This window comes from Mustela putorius, unplaced genomic scaffold, assembly GCF_011764305.1.
Source record: "Mustela putorius furo isolate JIRA1106 unplaced genomic scaffold, ASM1176430v1.1 tig00000450_pilon_pilon_pilon, whole genome shotgun sequence".
NCBI lineage: Eukaryota > Metazoa > Chordata > Mammalia > Carnivora > Mustelidae > Mustela > Mustela putorius.
The window spans coordinates 15,422,539-15,441,052 of record NW_025421385.1 but is presented as its reverse complement, the minus strand read 5'-3'; the positions used below and the strand labels follow the sequence as shown (position 1 = coordinate 15,441,052).

The 18,514-nt window shown below is 43.8% G+C and overlaps 1 protein-coding gene across 2 annotated transcripts in view; it reads left to right on the top strand.

The window, feature by feature from the left end:
* MTHFD1L (methylenetetrahydrofolate dehydrogenase (NADP+ dependent) 1 like) overlaps window positions 1-18,514 on the top strand; it is a 183,635-nt gene that overhangs the window by 86,286 nt on the left and 78,835 nt on the right. Inside the window, exon 1 of one of the 2 annotated variants that reach the window (XM_045080184.1) lies at window positions 16,963-17,016. The exons of the other annotated variant lie outside the window; for it this stretch is intronic. Within the exon in view, the coding sequence (XP_044936119.1) occupies window positions 17,004-17,016 (13 nt within the window). The 5' untranslated portion in view covers window positions 16,963-17,003. Of the gene's footprint in view, window positions 1-16,962; window positions 17,017-18,514 lie in introns of those variants that run through there. 2 annotated transcript variants of the gene reach the window in all.

Here is an 18,514-nt window from a genome sequence, read left to right as displayed (position 1 = left end):
AACATTTATCCCCTTTCTTGTAGTAAAGCAATAAGAGTTTTTCATTAGAAGCTTAGTTTCTGTTTGTTTTTCTCCGTGGTGCATTGGGAGAGTAAATTATGAGGAGCCATGGCCCCCCCCGACCCCATTTCTCTGCCTCCCCACGAAGTCCCCCCCCGAATTTTGTGTATTGACGATCAGATTTTTTAGTTATTGCCGCCAGCTTACATATGTCTTCTATGTATCAACACTCTCATTAAAATTTTTTGAAGCGTTGGGCGCCTGGGTGGCTCGTTTGGTTGAGCGACTGCCTTCGGCTCAGGTCATGATCCTGGAGTCCGGGGATCGAGTCCCACATTGGGCTCCCAGCTCCATGGGGAGTCGCTTCTCCCTCTGACCTTCTCCCCTTTCATGCTTTCTCTCTCTCTGTCTCTCTCTCAAATAAATAAATAAAATCTTTAAAAAAAATTTTTTTTTTGAAACTTAGAAACAGGATTTGTTAATTAACAGTCACCAGTTACTACAACCTGATCTTTCAGAGTTTTGGTGGAATTAAGTTAGACTAATATTCAATCACACTAATATTTTTTGGTTCCTGTTTTGGCCGGGAACAGTTTTTAGGTCATTTTCTGCTACGGACGCTGAAAATCAAGATAACGGAGATGATTTTCCACAGAGCAGCCACATAGATTAGATTGCCGGCTCCAGCTGCCTGGGCTGGTTCGTTGGCTGGTTGGTTGGTTGGTTTGGTTTTATTGAAGTGTAGTTAACATACAGCGTTCTGTTAGCTTCAGGCATACAATGTAGTGATTAAACAATTTTATACGTTGCCCCGTGCGCCTCACAGTAAGTTCACGTCTTAACCCCCGTCACCAATTTCCCCATCCCCCACCCACCTCCCCTTCGGTAACCACCAGTTCATTCTCTATAGTTCAGAGTCTGTTTCTTTGTCTTTTTCCCCCTTTGTTTCGTTTCTTAAATTCCACTTACGAGTGAAATCCTATGGTATGGTGTTTCTCGGACTGACTTCACTTAGCATTATAGCTTCTAGGTCCATCCCTGTGGCTGCACATGGCACGATTTCGTTCTTTCTGATGGCTGAGTAATACTGCGTTGTGCGTATCACACCTTCTTTACCCTTCCGCCGATCGATGACACTTGCGTTGCTTCTGTCACCTCTGTAATTGTAAATAATGCTGCAGGAAACCTAAGGGCACACGTATCTTTTCGATAAATATCCAAAGAAAACTAAAACACTAATCCATCCGGCTAGGTTTGAATTGTCCTCTGCTGTGTGCTGGACGTGTCCTTGGGTAGGTCACTCCCTCTCCCCAAATCATGGTTTCTCCAGTGCTTGTTCTGTGGGTGACGGGCAGTAATGCTGGAAAGTAGGGGCCCAGACCCACAGGGAACAGTGGATGCCAGCTTCTAGTACCACCTTAAGATGCTAAGGATCTTTACTTTTTTAGATAACTCCTCACAAATACTAATTCATTTTTCAAGTAAAGAATAGCTGTGTGACGACACTTGGGGACTCTCATGTGAGACTCATAGAAGGATTTGAGTTCTACTGATAGGAAACACTATTGCTTGTCGCCCTCCTCATACAGAGGCATCCAGAATGATCCACAAGGGGATCTAAGGGAATTGGGTTGTTTCAGATGCCCTCCATTCGGGTTAAGGAAATCCTTCTAGAAGGCTTGTTCGAAATGCTCTGTGGTTATCCAGGAGAAAGCCGGATGCCCCGGAGCCCAGCAGATCCTGGGTGCTACATCATTCCAGCCCATCTCCCTGGCTTGCCTAAGCCTTGCTCCACTCTGGAATGCGAAAGAGCTCAAGAAACTTAAACTCAAAAATTGTTGAGAAACAATGAGGAGAGTCTTTGCAGTGGCATTAAACATTAAAATTAAAAACATATGGTCTGACATTCAACTGGCATATTTAACATCTCAGATACACTCTGGTGCCAAAAGGGAGGCTAATCAAAACATGAGCGATTCGGCTTCTTATTCGGGAAAGACCATCACTGCCAAGGGGATAGAGGCAGAATGCAAATCGTTTTTGCGATCTGGAAAACTAGAATAGCGAAGTCGTGCAATATCTGCTACTTTGAGCCATCTTGCCAAGTCGATCGGTCCAGTCGTCTTGCTTTTATTTCCCAGGGTGCTTGTGTAAGAATTTACCTAGGGGGGATTGTAAATCTCTTAGGAACATCCCACCTATATGTCATATACAACAAATGCCTTTTGGTTTGTTCAAGTAAATACTCTATTCACTATGGAGGAGTCAGAAACTTGTCATAAGTAGAAAATTCAAGTCATATCCCTTATGTGCGTACAGGTATTTCACATTTTGTTGCAATACTGCCTTTCTTCTCTGCAGGCTTCCTTGTAAAGGATGTCGTAGCCCCATTGAGAGGAGCTACCCACTTTTATCTATTTACGTAGACCTTGTAGAGGCTCTGGGTTCCACCACTCTCTTGAAGGAAGGCCATTCTCCAGACTGTTGCTTCTCTTTCCGCTGCGTCCGCCCGCACTGTTCCCCACCGTGTCCTCTCTTCATGGGAAATCTGTTCCTTCCGATGCTCGGATGGCCAGTTCTGAGCTTCATCCTGCTCAGCTCCTAGCCACGTCGAGGGGGTCTTCTCTTCCTTAAAGCTCTTCCTCCCCTGGGTCTCCCCCTCCCCTGGGCCTCCCCCTCCTCTGGGTCTCCCCTGGATACCCTCCCAGCCGCTCTTTCCCCTCGCAGTCCCTTTACGGGAGCGCCCCCTCTGTTCACAGCTGTGTCCCCAGCATCTCCACAGATAATCCATAAATGTCTTCCCAGTTCAGAGAATGTTGCAGAGGCAAGGATGGGAGCAATCCGTAAGTTTTTCATCACAGGGCATGAGAATCATAAACCCGGGTTCTAGGGAGAGCCCTGGTGGAAATTCTGTCCTTACCAGCTTAGTGGCTGGGCAAGTGTTCTGCCAGTGCGTTCTCACACTCACCACGCCCCTTTCCTCTTTTTTGTAACGAGCACTTGACTGTCCTGACACAAAAATGAGGTGGACTGCAGACTTCTACATAAAATTTCAGAAAACAATATTGTGCTAGTTTCGATATGAAAGTATTTTATAATACCACAATAGATACTGGTGAGAAGAAGTACTTTATTAGAAGACATTCCAAGTGGTCGGGTGTCTGCGCACGTCTACGAGACCGAGTGCACGGGACCAGCATGAGTGCAGAAGGATTGGGTGGTGTTGGCCGCTCGGATGTCACAAGTGGTTATTGGCAGTGGTGACCTGATCTTCTGCAAAAGTACACAACTCGTGGCAAAGTTAAGGCTACCCTTTCTTCAGTGTTCACTGTTGTTTGCACTCCTTGAAAAAATGGGTACCTATTGATAGCTTGAAAAAAAAATATTGTATTTCTATGTAGAAGAAACTAGGGGGAAGGTTCTAGTCCCCTGCAAACATAAGCAGGTTTTTCAACTATAAGAGTGCCTGGAAGAATGATCCTGTGGGCAAATTTTTGTGAGACCACCGTGCGTGTTGCAGGACGTCCAATATCCTGGTCCCACCCATAGCTCCTCCCACTCACTGAGACAACCAGGTAGGACCCCCCCCCCCAGGAGATACACCTCTACTGGGTACTGACACCCCTTTGGCATGTCTGTTCTTTCATCTGTAAAGCCTGGGAAAACTATGCATCTAAAGCGCCTGGGCAGTTCTGGGCACGGATAAGTGTTTACTCCCAGGGACCAGAGTTTACCTTCCTTGAGGACCTGCTGTGTGCTGGGCGCCCTCTTGGGGGCTTTATACCTGTTACTTATGTTCATATGTTTTATAACCACCCTAGGAGATAGTTATCAGGATAACCTCCTGTTACAGGTGAGGAAATGGAACATCAGAGTGAGTCAGTAGTTTGTCTGAAGGCAAACAGGTCGTGCAGTGGGAATCAGAGATTTGAACCTAAGTCTTGGCCCTTGAACCTGAGAGCCTGGGCTCTTCCCACTGTTCCTTACCGTTTCCTCGGTGGTCGCCATCATTCCATGTCTCATCACAGGGCCTCTGCAGAGCTCCTAATGGGCACGAAATGTGCTTTGAATGAAAAATTATTAATGCACATGAGTTGGCTCAGTGACTTACCTGCTGGTCACCGAGTATGCATTCCCACTAGGCTTTTGGTCGTGAAGATAGGCATATTTGCCAGGTATTTTGTTGGAGCAGGATTTAAATAAATTAAAGAGTAATTAAATAAAAAGAGTAAAAAGTTTGGAGAAAGTTTTGAAAGAAGTTTTGAACTTTAGGAGTATCCAACCTAACCTCAGCTGTTTAACATTTACAAAATGCCTCTTTATTTTCAGTGAGATATCTAGCCCATCCCCACTCAAGATTTAAGCCTAATCTAGATAACGTTCCTAATATAACTGTGCCTACCACATAACATGTGGAGTTAAAATAGACCCTTGTCAAGACATGTTCTACAGATATCAGTACTGTGAAAGTTAACATGAAATGACTGTAGAATATGATCGAGATTAAACTTGAGGTTTGAAATTCACAAAATACAAGGTTTTTGTAAGGAGATACTAAGATCCAGTGTGCAGTGGATGACTTCTAAATTTCCCTTGTGTGACTGCTGTTTTACCCTATCCCGCCTGAGAACTTTCAACCTAAAGAGTCAAATTACCCTCACCTAATATGTAAATTATAGTTTAGAAAATTATAATTCCATGAGGTTGTTTTAGACTTTTCTCAATGTTTGGTGTAATTACAACATTGTACTGTTCTGATCTGAAGAAAGCAGGAGAATTGCTGGCCAGGAGTATTAGGAAACCGGTAACTGTTAAAGAAACAGTGGAGCCTTTTGTGGACCTCTTCACATCTTTCGGGGGCAGAGAAAGACAAATTATTAGCATTTTCTAAAACCCTCCTCTCTTACCAGTTTCAGCCATGAAGTTGTTTTATCTATTAATACTTTGGGGGTTTTTTGTGTATTTTTACTTTAAAGATTTTATTTATTTGCGAGAGAGAGAGAATGAACGACAGAGAGAGCACAAGTGGGGGGGGGGGCAGAGGCAGAAGCAGGCTCCGCTGAGCAGGGAGCCCGACGCAGGACTCAGTCCCAGGACCCCGGGATCATGACCTCGCAAAAGGCAGACGCTTAACCCGTGGAGCCACCCAGGTGCCCCTATCTGTTAATACTTTAATATAAGTCATACCAATTTTTAGAAACTACCCAAGATTTAAAAGAATTATGGTTGGGCGCCTGGGTGGCTCAGTGGGTTAAGCCGCTGCCTTTAGCTCAGGTCATGATCTCGGGGTCCTGGAATCAAGCCCCGCATCAGGCTCTCTGCTCAGCGGGGAGCCTGCTTCCCTCTCTCTCTCTGCCTGCCTCTCTGCCTACTTGTGATCTCTGTCTGTCAAATAAATAAATAAAATCTTAAAAAAAAAATTATGGTTGGTTGCAAAATGTTTGACTATCTTGTTCAAAATAAAGCAGAGTATGGACACCTGAGTGGCTCTGTCAGTTGGCTGTCTGACTCTTGATCTCAGCTCTGGTCTTGATCTTGGGTGTAAGTTAGGGTCCAACATGGGAAGGAGGGAGGGGGGGGGGGAAGGATGGATGGTATATTCAGAGACATGACAAGAACGCTGATCGCCACTGTTACTTATCATTATTCTGGGAGTCTTAGCCAGTGCAGTAAAACAAGAACAATAACAAAATATTTTAAAAATTGAAAAAGAGGAGACTAATATTCATTTATATACAGTAGGATTCTATCATTAGAAAATTGAAGAAATTTATTTTAAATAGTAAACATTTTGGCTGACAAGTTGGATGCAGTGTAAGTACGTAAAAGCCAATGCTTTCCCTTTATGTCCGCAATAAAAATTTTTTTTTAATTGTATTTATTTATTTGACGGAGAGAAAGGGAGAGATCGCAAGTAGGCAGGAGGCAGGCAGAGAGAGAGGAGGAAGCAGGCTCCCTGCTGAGCAGAGAGCCTGACACGGGGCTCGATCCCAGGACCCTGAAATCATGACCAGACCAAAAATTTGAAAGAGTAATGATGGTTGACCTACCTCTCAATATCAAAATGAGATAATGCTGCCACAATAACAGAGACAGACAGAAAAGAAATGATTCCAGAAGTACCCTCTGGAGTGTCCCTAAATAGACTTATTTCCTTATATGTAGAAATTAATGATTTGATAAAGGTAACATTCAGATTGGTAGCTAATGGATGGATTAATGATTAAATGATGTTTGGATCATGGCTGTTAATTTTAAAACACAGACTTCAGGGGCACCTGGGTGGCTCATTCGGTTACAGGTGCGACTCTTGGTTTCGGCTCAGGTCATGGTCCTCAGGGTCGTGGCCTTAAGCCCAGAGTTGGGGAGTCCACTGGAGATTCTGTCCCTCCCCCTCCCCACCCCCATCTCATGCATGTGCTCCCTCTCTCTCAAATAAGTCAGCCTTTTAAAAAACCCACAAATATCTGTATCACAGTATATTCAGAATAAAAATTTTAATGTGGAAATTAAAACTTAAAACTTCAAGGTAGGGGCGCCTGGGTCGCTCAGTCGGTTAAGCTTCTGCCTTTTGCTCAGGTCGTGTCTCAGGGTCCTGGGATCAAGCCCCGCATCAGGCTCCCTGCTCAGTGGGGAATCTGCTTCTCCCCCTCCCTCTGTCTGCTGCTCTCTCTGTCTGTAAAAACAAATAAATAAAACAAAACAAAACCCTTCAAGATAAAAGCAGAAAAATAAGTTAGTGTTATTGGTGTAACATCAAGGTTATTAAGAAAAGATTTATGTGACACATGAACAGATGTTCATGATATATACAGTAAAAGAAACAAAGTTATAAAACAATTTTATAATCTCATTTTTAAAAATTTTACAGTGAGTATCTATATTGTATTTGCAATGAAAAGGCATAGAAAATGTCTAGCAAGGGCTCCTGGCTGATTGACTCAGTGGAGAGTGTGTGACTCTTGATCTTGGAGTCATAAGTTTGAGCCCCATGTTGAGGGATCTTTTAGAAAAAAAGATACAGGGGCACCTGGGGGGCTCCGTTGATTAAACGTCTGCCTTCAGCTTGGGTCTGGATCCCAGGATCCTGGGAATCTGCTTCTCCCTCTTTCTCTCTCCCTAACCCCCACTCATGCTCTCTGTCTCTCTCAAAAATAAATGAGTGAAATCTTTAAAGTAAATAGATAAAGATACATATCAGATGATCGCTTTTATTTCTCTGTGGGAAATGAGGTCATGGCGATTTTTACTTTATACTTTGTCTTTTCTGGTATTCTTGAAACTTTTATAATTAGGCTCTGTTAGTTACTTAATTTTTAAAACAGGAAAAGTTGGCTTGAAACACCTGGAGTCATTTGACATGCAGAGTTAGGGAGAAAGGTGTTCTAGGCAAAGCACACAGAACAAGCCAATGTTGTAGATCGGAGAGTCTTGGTGGATTCCGGGGATGGTGTAGTTGGCGTCTTAAGACTTGGGTGGGGGCGGTGAATCTCATAGTTAGAGGAGGTCATTTTGGAGGGGAATAAATGCTAATCTGAAATGTTGTGCTTGCGATTAATACTGGAGAAAAGTTGACAGTTTTTAAATAGTCTCTCCAATAAGAAGCCTGAGAAGATGGCTTTTGAGACAAGCTGTGAAGAATGGTTAAGATGTAATCCAATGAACAGGACAGAGAGGGCAGAAGCGACATGTTCGAGGAATCCTGGTTAGTTCAGTAGCCCAGAGACACATGGTAGAGAAGACAGATTGGAGGTCTGTTTCAAGCATCCTTACAAGTCATAGAGAGGAGTCAGTACAGTTTCTAATCTATGAAGGTTTCCGGAAGATACTGTGAAGTTACTGTTGCCAGGACTCCCCGTGAAGACTGTGTTTCTTTCTACCCCGCCCTCCACATAAGTCTCTTGAAAAGGGAATAGTGAGGGGGGAAGGGCACGAGTCCAGTCCACGGGTGCTCCCTACCTCGGAAAGGGCTCTGTCAGCCGGTAAAAATGCAGGTGCTGGAAAACCCACAAGCCTATCTCTGTGTGTTTCCACAACACAAAATCTCAGAAGTACAATGTTGAGTGAAAAAGCCGGTTTGGGGGATTGTAAGTACAGTCTAACACATTCCTAAGATATAAAAATAGCACTACATTCTGTTTATACCTCTGTATGTATGTTCAAGCAGGAACGTACAACCTGGATAAGGACCAGGTTCCTCAGAGTTTCTCTTGAAGGGATGAGGGTACAGGGGAGGGAGCTCAACGGGGGACCCAGGCACCAGGGACCTCAGCTCTCTCTATGCTGTTTACCTTCTTTGTAAAAGGAAGAGGCGGTTGTGGCAAAATGTTCCTGTTTGTTACTTACGCATTGGGAGGGTGGGGCTGGGAGGAAATGCCCGTCTGTAATTTGGGCAGAGGCTGAGACCAGAGCCTCTGATTGGCAGTCCTCGTTAGAATGTGGTCGAGGATTTAGCTTTTTTTGAGCTAAATCTGGATGTTAATAGTCATTCTTAGAGGTTCAGGGCTTGATGTTACTTTCTAGCCAAAGTGATGGATGAATGCCCACAGCTGATGTAGTCCGGTGGGCCTTGCCCGGTGGTGAGGCTTCCTCTACACACTGAACTGGGAGAAACCAAGGCTGCGTGCCCTGCTGTCCAGGGGCAGTGAATATCCTTATTCCACACTGAGGTGTTCAGTCATTTTCTCATGAATGAGGTTCTTAGAAAATGTTCCATATTTTCGGGGCACCCAGATGGCTCAGGCAGTTAAGCAGCTGCCTTTTCAGCTCAGGTCAGAATCCTGGGGTCCTGAGATCAAGTCCACATCAGGCCCCCTGCTTCTCCCTCTCCCTCTACCTGTCCCCTCCGTTCATGCTCTGGCTCACTCTGTCTCTCTCAAATAAATAAATAAAAATCCTTTATTAAAAAAATGCCCATATTTTCAAGTGTTGAGCCACACGAACGGTCTGAACACCAAACACTAACAATCTGAATGTCCTCTCTTGATTTTCCCCCATCTTGTTTTGTCCTATCTTGTTTGTTTTATAAAATTGCATGAATGCTTTGGTTGAGTGTAGATTGTTATTACTTTTTAGGGTTAGGCAATAATTTAATGATGTAACTTCTAAAAATATTCAAAACAACTACAAAAACAGGGGGTTTTTTGCCTCCAAAAAGCATTTCTTTGTTGAGCACATAACACACACAAAGGAGCTAGCATTGAGAGCAAGAATCATTCTTGAAGTCAGAGGAGTGGGAAGTCCTTTGGAGCTCCACACATAGATCCTGTCCTTCTCCGTGCTGGCATGCATTCTTGTTCCTGGAGTTTGTGATCAGACCCACTCCCAACAGTTACATTGCATCACATAGCTTTGGGGCATTTATGGGCACATCTCAACCTCTAAAATTTCAGTTCTTTCATCAGCAAAACTTTAAGCGAATCTCACATCTTTTCTAAATTAGAAATGTAACCTTGACCTCAGTCCCAGAGTTACCATTGTGCACAGAAAGAAAACACTGTGTAATGTTGAAATAATGTGCAAACTGAAATGATAGAAATGAAAAATACTTTAATGTTTCTGAAGAGGCATTGTTCCCACAAACGCATCAGTTAAGATTAGGCTCACCCGCAAGTAACAGAAACAGCGAAAGAAGGCACCCAAAGCAAATACAAGTTCATTTCTCTGTCACAAAGAAGAAATCCAGTCTAGACTGGAATGGCAGCTCCTCAATCATCAGGGGCTCTATGCTGCCTAGTAGTCTAAGATGGTTGCCCAGTTCCAAGCCATCACATCTGTATCCCAGCCAACAAGGAAGAAAAAAGAAAGGCATACCCTCTTTTTAGGAGACTTCCTGGAAGTTACTTATTAATTAATCCTCTTAGTCACACGTAAGTACAGCTAAGCCATACTTAGCTACAAGAGAAGCTAAGACTTCCCAATTTCTCCATGGTCTCTTTTAAATAGAAAGGTGAGTTGAAAAGCCACTCCCAGCATGACATAGAGCCAGAGGTTTTCCAAACACACAATTAAATTAATGCTTCATCACCATGTCACCATCTTCATATCCTTTTCGACAGCACCTGCCCCAGACAGGGTGGAGGAGAGCAGACTGTGGCTTCTCTCTACAGCCATGCTCAGGATCAACTTCTAAGTCAGCCAAACCGACCGGCTCATTTTCATTCTTCAGTACATCACAGACTATTTTTGAAGAAGAGTTTAGAACATGGCCAAAAGTGAGAACAGTTTTATGAATCATGACTCCTTCTTATAATGCAATACCATATAATAAAATATTATCTGGCAGATGTTAGTATCTTGGGGGAAATGCTCCACATTGGGTTCCCTGAAAAGATCAGGATACAAGAGTGTTCTACAGAGCGCGACACCCATTAGGTTGGAGATAAAGGTAGGTAAGTAGGGACCCATGTCCTTGTGAGAGCCCGCACTCACTGCCCTGTAGACCCGTCTCAGAAATTTGCAAGCTAGATGGGCATAATGAAGACTTGTTAGAATGCTTACCTTTTGCCAGTACCATGATAGTGAATATTTCTATACTCTTAGCAGTTCCCTGTGTAATACACGTAATCCTGTTTCAATCATCAGCTTTACCCAAGTCAGACCCACTTCTAGATAAAAGGCCAGGCTGAGGATGCGCCAAAGAGAAGCAGAGGAGAAAGCAATGGCAAATTGAGGGTTTGCTCTTTGTTTATACAAAGTGAGAAGTAAGTAAACTGTAGTTTCAGCTCCTTTGGGGCTTAGGAATAGGGTAGAGGTCAGGAGGTGGGAAGATTAGAATTATTCCTGATTATTTACTGCTTTTTCCCCAGAAAATGCATTACGGAACATCTCAAGGGTATCTTTGCTCTGTCAACAGTAGAGTGATAGCCAGGATCATAGATTCTAGTGAAAATGGTGAAAAGTGCCTGATTTGGTTTTTTTTTTCTCCACATCAAATTTTCCAATAATGTATCACTAATAATATATTCATTTTTTAAAAGATCTTATTTATTTCTTTGAGAGAGAAAGAGAGCACGAGATGTGAGAAGGTCAGAGGGAGAAGCAGACTCCCATTGGGGCTAGGAGTCCAATGTGGGTCTCCATCCCAGGACTCCAGGGTCATGACCTGAGCCAAAGGCAGTCGCTTAACCAACTGAGCAACTGAGCCACCCAGGTGCCCAATATATCCATTTTTTAAACAGAAAAAGGCTATATTGAAAATAAGCCATAGGAAAATATATGCATATACTTCCTTTTCAAGGTTATTTTCTTAACTGGGACCTTTTTACAAATGTAAATATGAATTACTGGTCTTTTCAGTACATTCTCATTTTTTTGTCTTAAAATCAGATCCTTTCAAGGTCCAGTCCTACTGGACGAGTGGGATGTTCATCTTTCGCTCCTGCCCATGTCCTTTCTACCGAAGGAAACGTAGAAAGCAGGACCGTGCAGACCATTGCTGCCTCCATGCCCAGTCTTAGGGTCAGTGAGAGGAACGTTGCATCTGTAACCCTAAATATAAAGATAATGGTTGATAACACTGAGCTTGGGGTCTTTGTTCCTTGTGAACTCCCTGTGCTATTTGCACCAGTCCTGAGCAGAATGGAGCCAGGCCTGAATAATCATGACATTGATCTTATAGGAAACCAGCAGGACTAGACACAACTGTAAAACCAGCAGGTCTAGCCTTCTCCCTTCTTAGATAAAAAACTTGCAAAGTAGAGTCTGGGCCAGTGACCCTTGTCACTGCATGTGCACAAACGTGTGTTGTACACGAAAACTGAATCACATCTTCTGAAACAATATTACTTCTTCCCAATATGTGTGACGTATCCTAATATTTCCTATACTGTTTCTTTTTCTCTTTAATTCTGGGTGCAACCCTATAAATTGATTTTGTTACGCACTAATGGATCTCCGCCTTCAGTTTGGATAATCCCTGCTCTGTCTGCTTTTTGAATACATTGTAGCATCTTCCAGCTTTCAAGTTCAAAATGCTTTCCTGTTGTCTTAGTTTCTTCCATTAGAAGTTGCCGCTAGCAGGAATGTTGATACATTTCATTTGTTCTCAAGCTCAGTAATCATAGTTTCACTTGCTGGGTTTCTTATACTTACAGAAAAAGCTGTTACAGGTCTTTTTTTTTTTTTTTAAGATTTTATTTATTTATTTGACAGAGAGAGATCACAAGTAGACAGAGAGGCAGGCAGAGAGAGAGAGAGAGGGAAGCAGGCTCCCTGCTGAGCAGAGAGTCCAATGCGGGACTCGATCCCAGGACCCTGGGATCATGACCTGAGCCAAAGGCAGCGGCTTAACCCACTTGAGCCAGGCACCCTATTACAGGTCTTTTGATGTTGTTGTTGTTATTTCCTGGAAACCTTTCAGATAAAATATATTCCTCTTTTGACATCTTTACTTTTTTCCTCCATGGGCTCATTTTCGTAAAATGCTCTGTGAAAAATGTCCTGTTTCATCTTTTGATTATTGTAGGGTGAGATGTTAGGAGCAAAGCCTTTCCGAATTGGCCTCTCTTTGGAGTTATTTTCCTTGTGTCCAGTTCCTGGGAGCAGCAGGAAAAGAGCTCTGCCTCCATGCAATCATCCAAAATTCCAGGCCTCTAGCCAGAACTCTGGGGCACTATTGTTTGCTAAAAACAGAAGGGTTAAAACCCTGGTCATGGCGATGACATTGTCCAAATGCTCACGATTGCAACAAGAAGATGGGAACTATTTGGATAATGGATTCATGGATTTAATTCAGTTGGATTTTTATAAGGGAGGTAAAAATAACATGTATAATTTAATTTTCATCTTTAACATTTTTTTCCAAAATTAAATTTCATTTTGGTCAAAATTATTTTATAAAATAGGATGATTAATGATGGTTTCAAATAATGGAAACCGGCATCTATAATTAACTCCAGAGGAAGGAAATTCTGGGTCCTGATACCAAAGCACATCTAAGTGGCATTACTGGCATTTTCAAATTTTGTTTTTGTTTTGTTTTGTTTTGTCATTACTGAAAACATATGGTTCAAGTTGATCTATGTCCTTTCTATGCTTTGCTTATCTTTTTTCTTTTCCCCAGATACATCCTCAGTAACTTTCTCATGTATTCTATACAACTACCAAAATTTCCTAATATATGTAAGCATTGCCATTATCAAAAGGGTAGGTGGAAAGGCCCAGGCTAGTATGAATACTGTTTTCTTACTGATTTCCTTGTGTGGGTCTCCTCATTTGTGCCCCGTTGGTTCTATATATTCTTAGGAAAATTTAATCTTAAGACATTTAATAAAACTAAATCCAAAAGAGCAGAAAGGATTTGATTTTTTGTAAAATTCCATAGCCTTAAGATCAGTTGGATCCTCAAAATTAGTATGTTTGACATGAAGTTTTCTTTCTTTTTTTTTTTTTTTTAGCTACAGCAATAATGCTAAGCTTCCCTTATAATTAATGGTTCATCCTGGTTTATTTAGTCTCCTTCTAGTCACTGAAAACAATTAAAATGTTCACAGGCTAGCCTACCTCAAGCTCCAGTTCAGAATTCATGTGCCTCTGTGACTCTGTGACCAGAGTCTTCCCGAGTCTCTCAGCAGACAGCTGCAGCTGGATAGACGTGTTTACATAGGGCAGAAAGTCGGTTCGAAGAGTCTGGTTTCCACTTCCTTTAGCGCTGTTCAGGAATTATAGCCCACAGTGCTTCGGAATGAAGTCTAGTCCGGCATATTCCTTGCTTCCTCCTGTACAAGGTTTTATTTTTATTTCTGATTTGTTGGGTGAAAATAAAGGCTGGTGGCGTGGAGGCTGCACTTTCATCCCTCCCTTTGTTTGGAAGAAATCCTTTCGAGGATTCGGTTAGCAGGATTGGCCCTGTGCAGACATACTTCTTTTCTCTGCCCCTTTTGAGCCAAGTGGGTTGCAAGGACTAGTTCTTCCGTGAGCCCTTTCACAGTCCATAAGCTCAAGTTCATGTCCCAAAGTGATGGGGAACTCAGGATTGTCATATATTTGATACCTATGTTTTTGCATGTATCATAAAGGAAAAAATTACTGCCATTATAAACTGGCTATGAAATCTGAAAGTTTTGATCTTCTGAGGACACATGGAATTGAGGACCCATTAGTTAGCCAGACACTCAGAGGAAAATGATCTTGGTGCCTCAGTTTAACTTTATCTCAGAGCCAAGGAGGGGTTTCCCCAAGGTAAAACAAGCATAAGAGTCTAGAGTTAAAGCAGTTGTTGCATTTTCTCCCACCATGGTGATGGTGGTGATGAACAGGAACGTGAGAGATCGTGGGGGGTGTTCATGGCCCCCTCCATTCCTGGGAAGGCAGATGCCTGGCTGGAGGAGGCTGCGAAGTCAAGGCGAGAGGTCTGGCTCTGCCAGCGGAAGAGAGCCGTTTGCTTTTTCAGGAGGCCAAGTGGCCCAGGGAGTGTTCTTTGCAGTGGCCCGTTGCTGCGTTGGGTACCAAGCCCAGTGGAACCGGTCCTGGGAGCTCCGTCTCTGGGAGCTCTTAGCTCGTTGCCCTCCCGTGTACTTCCTGCTGCCGCCTAGGACTCGGCCCTGTTGGCACATAGACCAAGAAGTAAGAGAGGATTATGATTCTAGTCCCTAGATCATTTGCTCCAAGAGAGAAAACAAATTTATGAATTCAGTTTAAGAAAGAAATGCGTATCGTAATGAAGAAGACTCCAGATGTTGTCACAGCAGGTCCATATTACACTGAGGAGACAAGTCTGGGTGCACCTGTCAGAGTTCAGGCAAAGAATTCAGAGCTGCGCTTCATCTACCAAAATAGTGAAGTACAAGGTGTCAAGACTTTCGGTGGAAGCAGAACCTACCAAGCAGTTCAGCTGGAGGAAAGGAAAGCTGTGTGTTTAATTGGCTCGGGGACAGGACGGCAGGGCAGGGACACTGGCACAGACTGCCATCGGATGGGCCACAGTTTCATCCCGAGCTCCATCCCTCATAGCTGGGCGAGGTTGGGAAGAATGACTTACCCTTAACCTTACGAGCTGTTTGTGGCAGGTAAAGGTCCCTCGCAGGTTAGTTAAAAGAGTGAAACAAGACAGATGACATCTAGTATGTTGACTGACACATAGGCAGTGCTTAGTGAACGTTAGTTCTGTGCTTTCCCCGTGCCCGGTCTCTAATTAGAATAGCTTTCCCCATCGTGTGTGTTTCTTCTTGGCAGGAAGACTGACCATTGCTCCCACCTGTGTTGTTCCATACTGATTTTTTTTTTTTTGGTATCCATCCTTCCCTGCTCTCTTGCGCAGTGAGTGCAGCACCTCCCACGAGGCCCTTGCTACTTTCCATCTCTAGGAATGGCGGTGGTGGTGTGAACACACAGGAATTTTACTGTCACTGTCCTATTTCAGGAACTTACGGGATGCAAGGGTATCGTTAGCATAACAGTTTTATATAATTTTTATTCTGGCATCTGGCATTTGTAACGTTCTCAGGGAAGAGTATCTGGACCATTTAAGGCGCTCCTTCGTCATGCTTAAACCATAGCAGTATCGACCTCTGTTGGTATTTTAGTGGATAATTCTGGTTTTTGGTTTTTTTAGAGGGGGATTGGTGAGGCTGCTGTGCGTTGTAGAATATCTGGCAGCAAACCTGGCTTCTACTTCCTAGATGCCAGTGACAGCAACAGAAAATGACAGCGGACATTGCCAAATGTCCGGGGTGGGGAGCTGGAGAATGGGGGCAGAATCAGTCCGCGTTAGAGAACCACTGGTCTGTCCTTAAGGTTTGTGATTCCATAGCAACGGGGTCAATAAATGTACTAAAGCAAGGAACGAAGTCAGGGCACGCCCCATGAAACTAATGCAGTATATGACCACTGAATTGAATTTAAGTAAAAAATTTTTCTTAAAAGAAGTAAATGTGAAACAGACATGAATTCAAATTTATTATGTACTGATAAACAGATAAAAAAAATTTTAAATACCAGAGGGAATTCAAGGAAGAAAAAGTACAATGAGGACAGTCAGAAAGATGTTCCTTTTTAATGAGGCGATTCACATTTCTGTTTGTCATGTTAAAAATGGACTTTGTTTCCTCCCTAAATGAAGACATGAGCATATACAGGAGTGCTTAAGAGCTAGGCGACATAAGAGAGATTCGGTATTTGTTAGATGAGAAAAAATGGAGGCTTTTCTTTAATGCTGAGATGCATGTGTTTAATTAAAAGTGCTTTTAAATAGAATGCCAAGGGACAGAAAGTGTGTATTGCAGAAGAGACCCCTGAGCTGAGCATCCAAGGGACCCAGGACACCATCTCAGCAAGGTCACTGGCCAGGCGCCTTCCCCCAGAGCTCTAGAATTTTATGAGCCCATAATTTTTAGGTCCCCCATGAGGTGGTAATGTCAATGCTTTTTTTTTCTCGTAAGTCAGCTGATTGGTGCTTGCTTATCCCCGTCCTCATTGTGATAAAATCTTCAGTGCATTGTGTACTGCAAACTGGACACATGATAGATAATTTGATATAGAAAAATCATCTCTCTGCCTCATTGAAAAATTTCATAGACTTGATAGGTGCCTGCAGGTCACGTTTTATTGTCATTTCCACTCAGTTTGTCCAGTGTGGCTTGGGGCGCCCTCGCGGAGCAGCGGGGGAGGCAGGTGCCTGGTTGTGCAGTGTTGGTTTTCACGCTCTACCTGAACCCTGAGCTCTGTTTCCTGCGAAAGTGCTCACAGGATTTGTCCAAACAGCTAGTCCCTTCCCAACGCAGACCCGCCGACACTTCCTTTCTGAACAGATTTTGGATTATAAGGTTGGAGTCAAGTCTTGCTTCCAAATCATGACCTAACAGCCTCTGTGCTTACACAGAAGAGTATCAGTTTCCTGTTTTCCGTCCTGCTGTCAGGTGAATAGCTGTGGCCTCCGCACCCCCCCCCCCCCTGCCCCCAGAGAGATTGCCAGGACCGATAATTGTTGTGGTAATGCATTTTCCTGCAAGCCTTTTTAAATACGCCGCTTTCAGAGGGCTCCATTACATGCTTCTTGTTCAAGAATGCAAAGTCGTAGTAAGTATCCTTGCTTCATGACTCAAGCACAGGTGCCTATTAAGATCAACAGTAAGTAATTCTCAAGTGTGCACATCCTTTGAAATTTATCAAAAGCAGTAAACAGGGTAAGTACTAAATTGTTTATTTCTGATACCTGGGAGTAGTTAGCTTACAGGGTGCTCTGCCGACCATTGTCAGAGAGTGTCTGGGAACCAGAACCTGTCAGTGAGAGTGGCTTGTCCCCTGCTCGCTTCCAGACCCACAGATTCGCAAGACACAGACATAACAGCACTGCACACAGTCTGTTCCCAAGCCGACCCGTGTGTCTGTCCCCTATGAAGTGGTGCTTACGTGTGTGATTAACGACTGTGCGCCAGCACACCTTCTCCACGCTCTGTTTTCCTTAGCAGCCCAAGTATTCGAAAACAAATAACACAGAAACGATTCCATGCCATATTCCGTGCAACGTGTGAGAATCTGGCACTTTCTTCTGTTTTCTACACATTATTTGCCTCCATATTTCCTTTGCATTTGGAAGCCATAGCCCCTGGACCTCTATTCCTGTATCCTGTTTCCTTCCCCAACTGCAGTTCTTTGTTACTACCCCCCCCCCCCAGTTTGTCTCTTCAGATACAGAACTAAGCTTAGCTGGCCCGTTTAGCCATCTGCGATGGTCATACCTTTATCTGTGATGACATTTATACCTTTTGTTAAGCCTGTTTTGCTACTGCAGGGAAAAAGGAAGCACGATAGGGTGATCGGAAAACATTTTTCATTGTTTAATTTTATGGTTTGTGTCCACCTCTCTCCCCTGAACGATGGCCAGGACGCGATCACCTTGGGCTCTGAGTCGCGCTTCGCTGGTTCCTTCACATCTCTCTCTGATCATTCATTCATTCGCGTGCACCTGGTACTGGGACAGGCACTGGACGTCCAGAGCTGAGTAGGACATGGTCCCTGGCCTCTGAGTGGGAGAGGCCACGTAAGTCTAGTTGGGACGCCCCATGCAGAGAGAGGTGAGAGCACAGTAAAGGAGCAGACCACAGAGCCGGCCAGCTCTCCCTGAGGGGATCCGGGCAAACTTCTGGAACATCTGAACCGAGGCTTAGGCAGTGAGTTAAAGAAGAGAGGTGGGAGAGAGGAACGTGCCCGTTGTTCCCATCTGGAGGGGCTCGGAGATGACAAACGCAGTACGTGTGAGCTCGGCAGGAAACTCGGTATTAGTGAAGAACCAGATTTCAGGCAGAGTGAACGTGGACGTGGGCGCGTACTTGAGGTTACATCGGGGTGGCCTTAGTGTTAATGATAAGGCACTTGGAAGTTTTCCTTGAGGCAGTAATGAGCTATTGAAGGGAGGAGAGCATGGCTGCCACATGGTGAAGTTGAAGGAGAGAAGAGGTGGATTGTGAAGTGAGCTTGCAGCGTTTCGGCAGAATGAAAGGATTTTGAATAACTGCTCTTCATATAGTTGTGGCCAAGTGTTGGAAAACTTTGCTGTCCTCCCGCTGCCTTTTTG